This window comes from Triticum urartu, chromosome 6A (assembly GCF_056163025.1).
Source record: "Triticum urartu cultivar PI428250 chromosome 6A, HENAU_Tu73, whole genome shotgun sequence".
NCBI classification, from domain to species: domain Eukaryota; kingdom Viridiplantae; phylum Streptophyta; class Magnoliopsida; order Poales; family Poaceae; genus Triticum; species Triticum urartu.
The window spans coordinates 546,675,154-546,684,166 of NC_141878.1; the positions used below are offsets into that span (position 1 = coordinate 546,675,154).

The following is a 9,013-nucleotide window of genomic DNA, read 5'->3' on the forward strand; positions in this document are numbered from 1 at the left end:
TCAGCTATACCAACCCATACAACAAGAATCACTACAACAGGAATCAATTGACAACATCATTGCATCAAATGGCTCTATGCCCATATTGTAAAGCAAAAAACACTATTGTTGCAGCTAGTTTGACAAAGGAACCAAGATGGCAACAATACAGATTGAAGAGGTGCTTGCTTGAGCATATGCCAACAGACCAATTGCGTTAAATACTTGCTCACATCAATTTAAATTGCTACTTTAACCATCAGTAAACTCTGGCTGTAAAAACTATAAATCAGACATAGCTCCATCATAATTTGCACAAAGAAAAAAGATACCTGTGGCGAAGTAGGTCTAGGTGACGACTGATGGTCTTCTGGCAAAGTCGGCGGAGGCGATGGCGGATGGTCTTCCAACTAAGATTTGTGTGTACCTATATGTCTTCAGTAGAGAATCTAGAATTTTGTGTTTGGGACATGCTTTCAGTAATTCCCTCCCAGCTCCATCTTGGCTGTGGCATGGTGATGAGATCTGCTAGCCCATGTTGCCGAGAGAGCCATCCAGCAGTAATCAAGCGTAATTTCTTACATATATAATTTCCATGCAACCAACTTCTTAAATCATGCATTTCACGAATTCCATTTAATTAGCCCACCATTTCCATTCCTTCGTTATCCAGTCCTCAGCCTCTGCCCACAGATTCCCGATGAGGCTTGTTGATACTCTGTGTAACTCGAGTAGATATATAAACTCATGGGTTTATATGTAAAGGGGCAAGGCCAGACTATATATTAAACAAACGAACCCTTTTCTTAAAGCCCAATCGTAAGCAAACTCAATTGACTGTAGACTTATCCCCCACATCGACACCTCTTTTTCGCTAATCGAGGAAGCCCACTCATGGCCCAACACAACGTTGATGAGGGCTACATATATAGTATGTTTTAAAAAAACTGAGTGGTACATGACAGAGCAAAGTTCCCTGGAATAACATGAGAGAAAATGATGATTTCCATCCGCAAGTTTACAGGAAAGAATTGACTGCCTTGGACAACAAATCCCTAGCGGCGTTGGCCAGCTCCACGATTGTGAAGAGCAGCAGCAAACCGAGAAACTTATATATGTCATTGGCATAACAAAGTTAAATCCAAAGTAACTCAAGCATTAACGTCACTGTTAATCTTAGTATAAGAACCATACAAAGCATCAAGCTTAGTTCTGTAAACCGTAATACCATGATGTAGAATCTTACTAACCAATTCTGATTTTTGAAATAGGTATACAACTACTGGATTCAATGTTTTCCATCGACTCTGCATATATTCACACCATTTATTGTTTGCCCGTCATCAAATAAGCTAAATCCGACCAAATGTGTTGATCTGCTAGAAAAAACGGACCCAGTTCTACAATGCTACACAACTACAAGAAGGTTAAGCTTAGAATTGCGATCGTACAATGCAAATAAGCAATACTTGACTGAACTATGAAAAACAACATCCTAGTTCTAAAATTTGTACATTGCTTTTCCTTTCTAACAACAAAAATTAACTGCCTATTTATTGAACCATGACAAAGTTTACAGTACTAAACAACATTACCAATCATGGTGAATTTGAAAAACGAACATTGCGTGCCAAAATTGGCAGTACTACTGAGTTATCCTCCTCTCTCGAAATTGGAAGAATGTGAATAAATCTATCCTCACACACTTCACACATATCGGTCAGCCACGCGCACCTCACACACTAAAGGAGTTGATGTTCAGCGCACCTCACACACTAAAGGAGTTGATGCTCAATTTTGTTGCATATCCTTGCAAATTTACCCGCAAATGTAGGAGAAAATAGTTCCAATCCACACAATGTACACAAAACAAAAATTAAACCAGATATATCTGTACTAAATAGAGAGGAGACACTACAACAATAGCAATCAATTCAATTCACAAACAGAAAAGGGGTATGTAGCCGCTAGACCATTCACCAATTGTAGTAACTGCTTCATCTTAAAGGTGACACAACTTCAACAGAATAGCAAGCAACCAACCAGAAGCAAAAATCTGAAGCAACAGAAAAGCTAAAAGTTAAACAACACTCACCGACAGCAATTGGAGCTCTGCGAGGCCCTCACCAGCTTCATCGGAGACCACCAGCTCGAACGGCCCTGCCATGTTCAGGTCCGTGACGCCGGAGTCGAACGCCAGGGCGTCATCGCCGGCGACGAAGTCGACCCCGTCGGGCCCGACCACCTCCTCCACCGTGGGGGCATTAGAGCGGCTCCAATCGACGGCCCCATCAGAGGCCCACGCTAGCGCGCCCGCGGCGCCCCTTGCGTGGGCGCAAAACACATAGCACTGCACGGCACCGACGAGCACGCCCTTGGCGTCTAGTGGCCAGACTTGGACCTCGGCGTCGGGGTGCAGCCATACTTGTCGGCGACGGCGTCGACGACGTCGTCGAAGAAGGTGGGATACGGGGCGGGCGTAGGCGTGGGAGGAGGCGTTGGAGGTGGCCGCGAGCGGGGACTGCGAGGCGGCACTTGCGGGGGAGGGGGAGGGGAAGAGCAGCGTGAGGAGCGGGAGGAGGACCAGCTTGAACGGCCCTACCATGTTAAGGTCCCTGACGCCGGAGCCGAACCCCAAGGCGCCGTTGCCGGCGAAGAAGTCGACCCCGTCGGGCCCGATCATCTGGTGGGTTGGGGATGACGGCCTGGAGAAGCGGAGATTGGGGCAGGTGGAGACCGAGCGTGGCGAAGCAGCCTCCGGGTCCTGTGAACGAGCGAATCGTTTTTTACTTTACTAACTTAAAATCTGGAGCTCGGGTTAATTGTCAAAAACTTTAGGGGGCGTTGTACAAAACCAGCGCGACGGTGAACCCGGAAACTCAATTCGTGCTTTATTATTATTATTACTAGTACAAATGCCCATGCGTTACACCGGGCAATAAATGTGACAGAACTTGCTTCATGGGTCCTTTTTTGTCACTTTATATATCTAATTTAAATAAATTTTGAACCTGAAAATTTCCTTGTTTTTATTAAGACCTAATATTTTCATTAAAAATGTAAAATCTTTTGAAGAGTAGTATAAAACATTATGTAAATCGGCACATTTCTCTATGAAATATTTTTATGTAAATTAATTATTTCTACTTTACATTTTGAAATGTTTTTTTGTAGTTAGTAGTGCTTTTTGGCGGAATTTTCAAGTGTTTTTAAAAAGTACAAACATATTTAAAGAGTAGTTAATGTTTTTTTTAGAAATTTGAACATTTCAGAAAAGATATTTTTTAATAGTTTTTAAAAATAATTTTCTTTTGTTTTACATTTGTAAATGTTTGTTTGGGAATTTTTAAGTTTACATTTCTAAATGGTTACATTTTTAAGTTTTTTTATATAGTGCAAATATTTTTTTTTGAAACAAAAATAGTTTGAAACTGTGAACATTTCTAAGCTATATTTACTGTTTCATGTGTTGCAACAGGTTTAAATAAATCTGAAAGTTTGTTTGGTATTCGAGAGTTTACATGTCATGATGAATAATAATAATGTACCAATTAAATTGGTTGTAAGACTCGTAAGAATCCACTTTTTGAAGATCCCATTTTATTCCAAAAGCTTGTAATTTTATTCTCTGCTAACAAAACCTACTCCTTCAAATTGCTCTAAAAAAATTGGATTATGTGTAATAAAAAGTATGATTTCTGGAAAGTTAATAGTTTATAATGCTTGTCACTCTTTTGTTGACACTTTGCATCCTGTAGTAGGAGCACACCCTCCACGGCAACATGACCACTATCCTGGACATTATCATCGGACCTCGATGGGGATCAAGATTAGGGTACATAGAGCTACAGATCCCCCAACCCAGTTGCTCTGCAGGGTGAAACATGACGCGAGCAGAATCGACCGTTGTCCACACTTTATCTACTCTTTGTCCCTCTCTCTCTCCTCCCTAGATCACCAAGACATCGATGACATCCAGAGTTGAGGAATATCTTGATGGTCAGCAAGTAATGGTGAGCCCCAAATATTTTCTCCCTTAAGAAATAGAGTAGTATTTCTTTCCAACATTTCATTTAATTTAATTAATAGTATATCTGGTAATATATTTGTAAGTTGTGATACACATGAAAATTAAATTATGACAGTAACAACAAACAATAGCAAATACTGGATGCTACATAATCAGGCCCGAAAATATATATAATCGATGCACACACATAATGGGTGTTCAGCCGGAAAAATATATAATCGGTGCACGCACATAGCATCCAGCAGCTTCCGCGGTTCAGTCGGAACTGGCCCGATTCATACGTCCACGGCCTTCGCCACCAGCGCATGCCCCTAAGGTCCGGCCTATCCCGCGCCACTTCGTCTGCTCGTGTTGACCTCGAGGAGGCGGCCAACGCCTGTCCCGCGGCCCACCTGCGACGGCCGCGGTGGCGGCGGGGCTACTGCGGTTGGGGCGGCAGCCCTGTGCCATGGTAGTGGAGCTCTCTGATGGGTGGCTGCGGGGCCGGCTCGGTTGCTCGCCAGATCTGGCGAGGCATTGATTGACTCCTGGCGGCAGGCCCGTGGCGGAGGCGCAGGAGGTGCACCACCACTCCCGTGCTCCACCACCACCAATGGCTGCCCCTTTTTTCTGTATCTTCAGATGGGCTCTCTTCTCTTTGATTTGTTCTTGTCCTTCATTTCCTTCTTGATTTGTTTCCTTCTTGATTTTGGAGGCCTCTTGTTGATTTTCTAGGGCATACCTATATGAACTGGTGAGATCAGATGTAAAGTAGCGAGGTGAGATTATTTGATGAAAGAAAGATTCTCAACACAGCTACGGAGTACATGTTATGGAAGAAAGCGAGCTAGGTCTTTTTTTTGAGAAAAAGAAAGCCAGCTAGGTGCCTGATGCGGGCCGGCGATGTACAAAACTTTAGCGTAAACTGATGTGGGCTGCTTCGTATGTAGGCTGAACAATTAGGACGTCCGGGGCAATGTAGACGTAGGAGTGGATGAAACCGAAAATTACCTAAGCAAAAAATTAGTACCACCTCGAATACGGGTTTTTTCGAAACTGAAAACGTAAATTCACGGGAAGAAGCGTATTGTGACGGTGAACCCACGGAGTCAATCCGTGCTTTATTATTAGGCTCGTGCGTTGCAACGGGTGAAAATCAATATCAAACACCCCTTTCCTTTTCGCACCTTATCCTCTTCCCCGCGCTTGTCTGAGATAGTTGTGATGTCTATGCGATCACAATGCACCCAAATGTGATCAATCTCAAGATGATGAGTTGATCTACAACATAACACACTGTCCATGTAGGCTAGCATTAACTGACAAGCTCATGTGGAATCAGTTATCATACACAAACATCATTAATAGCTAATGAATAACATATGACAAGGTTAAAAATATCACCCTAAGGCCGGGTCCAATGCAAGAGCGTTTAAAATCTTGAGCAAATTAACATGCACAATCATACAGCCCAGCAACTACATTGTGTATACTTTTTTTGTGTCCAACTCTAGGTTATGTGTCAAGGCCGAAAGTAGCCGGGACGATGGAAAAGATGCCAGGATTTTATTCCTAGCGCCCGCATTGTACGTGCCCTAACCAGGAGTCAATCCGTGCTTTATTATTAGGCTCGTGCGTTGCAACGGGTGAAAATCAATATCAAACACCCCTTTCCTTTTCGCACCTTATCCTCTTCCCCACGCTTGTCTGAGATAGTTGTGATGTCTATGCGATCACAATGCACCCAAATGTGATCAATCTCAAGATGATGAGTTGATCCACAACATAACACACTGTCCATGTAGGCTAGCATTAACTGACAAGCTCATGTGGAATCAGTTATCATACACAAACATCATTAATAGCTAATGAATAACATATGACAAGGTTAAAAATATCACCCTAAGGCCGGCTCCAATGCAAGAGCGTTTAAAATCTTGAGCAAATTAACATGCACAATCATACAGCCCAGCAACTACACTGTGTATACTTTTTTTGTGTCCAACTCTAGGTTATGTGTCAAGGCCGAAAGTAGCCGGGACGATGGAAAAGATGCCAGGATTTTATTCCTAGCGCCCGCATTGTACGTGCCCTAACCAAGTTTCAGGTGACAAAAAACACTTTTACTTTTCTGAAAAAAATTAGATGATTTTTTAACTCTTCTTGATCATCTACATCCATATGGCAGAGGGCCTCCCAAAGCTCACAAGCAAAAGAGCAATTGAGGCGAGGCAACAAATGTTTGTTTCACTGTGGAGATGAAGAAGCTCCTCGATCTGCATGGATTGGTTCCATTGAAAATTGAGCGTAATAAAAATAAAGTTGCTCATAATTTAGCTAATATTGATTGCTAGATAGCACCGCTAGTTGGTTGTGCCGGTTTCAACCAGCGTATCTAAGTTTGTATTAGCATACTATATAACACTATTACATTTATCCCACGAATAAATTTGTTTGTTGGCAATGGGTATTATGCAACGTGGTTAATTCTTTCCATCATTTACTTTCTTTATTTCTCTTTCCCTCCCTTTCCGGCCTACTCTTTCCTTTTATCATTCCCTCCCTTTCCTTCCTGCCTTCCTCTCCTTCCTAATAATTGTCCTCCATTTTATTACATGGAGCGCATATATAGAAAGGCCTACTCTTTCCTTTTATCTTTCCCTCCCTTTCTTCCTTATTTCTGTGACCCTGCTTCTCTTTCCTTCATTTTATTTCTCGTGTAATTGGCCTCATCTCATCCTTCCTCAATCGACCCAAGGCTGCTTGGTGATGTAGTAAAACTCATCCCACCTTGCCCCTTGTCAAAACGAGCAATTGAGATAGGCGCGTGGCCCACGCTTTGTGACTTGGATAGAAAGAAAAGAAGTTCCTATCTACTGCAGGAAACATCAGCCTGGTGGGTTGGCTAGCGGCTACGTATTCTTTCCTAGACGGCCTGAGTTCGAATCCACAGATTAGCATTTTTTTGGCATTCCGACGATGACCAGGAGGTACACCCCAGGGGTGCCCATGTGGGCCCCATCTCCAACTACCGCCTCGAAGGCCCAGCCTTGCTTCGCCAGGACCTGCCGCACCAAGCCCAGCTCGCCGCAACCGCAGCCCAGCCGGCTTCTGGTAGAACGACCGTGGAGCAATAGTACCACCTCAGATGTAGAAAATATTATAGATGAAAAAAACTAAAAGCGTAAATTTACGGGAAGAAGCGTATTGTGATGGTGAACCCACGGAGTCAATCCGTGCTTTATTATTAGGGATAGATAGGGAGAGATTGGCTACACCAACAGACCTTAAATAGGTCCAAAAACTAGCTGGATGCATGGCAGCTTTAAGCCGCTTTATCTCTAGACTAGGAGAAAAAGCATTGCCACTTTATCGACTCTCCGACGCACCGATAACTTCGAGTGGACAGATGTAGCAACAGCCGGATTGGAAGAAATAAAGGCTCTTTTAGCAAGCAACCCAATCCTAGCCACGCCAAGCGTCAGCGAACCAATGTTATTATACATATCTACAACACACTAGGTGGTGAGCGCAGTACTCGTCATCGAACGAGAGGAGAACGGACACAAATTCCCGCTCCAGAAGCCGGTATACTACGTATCCACTGTCCTAACTCCATGAAGTCCCGGTACCCTCATTATCAAAAGATAGCATACGCGGTCTTCATGGCATCCCGGAAGCTACAACACTATTTCCAAGAGTGCTCGATCACGGTGGCTTCCGAAGTTCCACTGAACGACATAATAAACAATCGCGACGCCACTGGCCAGATTGCCAAGTGGGCCATTGATCTCCTTCCATTCGATATAACATATGAGCCACACCGGGCCATCAAATCCCAAGTACTGGCAGACTTCGTCTCTAAATAGATAGAAGCCGAACTCCCTAAAGAGTGCGGCACATAGTCCAACTGGGTCATGCACTTCGATGGTTCCAAAATGCTGGCGGGCTTAGGGGCGGGCGTTGTCTTAACATCCCCCACTGGAGATACAGTTCAGTACGTACTCCAACAATGCAGCCGAATACGAGGCCTTATGGCATGGCTTCGGATGGTTGTCTCCATGGGCATACAACGCCTGGAAGTGCACGGGGACTCGAACCTCGCGATATCTCAAATAAATGGAGATTTCGATGCCAAGGATCCGAAGATGGTAGCTTACCGTAACACCATTCTCAAAATATCGGCTCGGTTCGAGGGGCTCAAGTTTCACCATGTGGCTCAAGAAAGTAATTAAGCGGCGGATGTCCTTGCTCGCATCGGCGCCAAGCGCGACCCCATCCCACCTAACATCTTTTTGGAAAAGGATTTTCAAGCCATCCATGGTGGGGCAAGGGGAGAGCGGCAACGTCAGTCCGGATCCGACCATAAGCCCAGAGTCTGAACATATCGATATCATCGGAGGCTCCGCCACCGAAATAACACTTTTAGCCCATCTTATCATGGCAGTCTTTGCCCCATGGACCGAACCCTTCTTGGCCTACCTCAATAGGCGAGAGCTCCCTGAGGATCAAAATGAGGCTCGCTGCATTGTTTGGCGTTCGAAAGCCTATAAGGTCCATGAAGGAGAACTCTACAAGAAAAGCTCTACCGGAGTACTTCAAAGATGTATCTCCGAGGAAGAGGGGTGGTAGCTCTTGGCTGAAATTCATGCCGGTCTCGGTGGTCACCACGCCGCTGCTCGGGCCCTTGTAAGCAAGGCCTTCCATACAGGTTTCTACTGGCCGACGGCCCGAGCAGATGCACAGAACCTTGTCCAACGTTGTGTCGGATGCCAGCTTTTCGCCAACCAAAGCCATATGCTACCTACTGCTCTACAAACAATCCCCATCACTTGGCCTTTCGCGGTCTGGGGGCTTCACATGGTTGGACCCCTTAAAGGAGGCATCCATAAGAAAAAATATCTTCTAGTCATGGTAGATAAGTTCACTAAGTGGATAGAGGCCAAACCAGTTAAAACGGCCAAAGCTGGACCAATGATAGACTTTATATCCGGTGTTGTGCACCGTTACGGTGTCCCACACAGC

General features: G+C 44.5%; 1 protein-coding gene across 1 annotated transcript; it reads right to left on the reverse strand.

Moving 5' to 3' along the window:
* Positions 1 to 1,521: 1,521 nt before the first annotated feature.
* LOC125512653 (uncharacterized) lies at positions 1,522 to 2,662 on the reverse strand. Its single transcript, XM_048677750.2, has one exon. It carries the CDS (start codon positions 2,660 to 2,662, stop codon positions 2,060 to 2,062), a length of 603 nt encoding a protein of 200 aa, XP_048533707.1. The 3' UTR covers positions 1,522 to 2,059.
* Between the last annotated feature and the right edge of the window lie 6,351 nt (positions 2,663 to 9,013).

Coding starts and splice junctions, on each gene's coding strand:
- LOC125512653 (XM_048677750.2), bottom strand. CDS start 2,662: ATGATCGGGCCCGACGGGGTCGACTTCTTCGCCGGCAACGGCGCCTTG.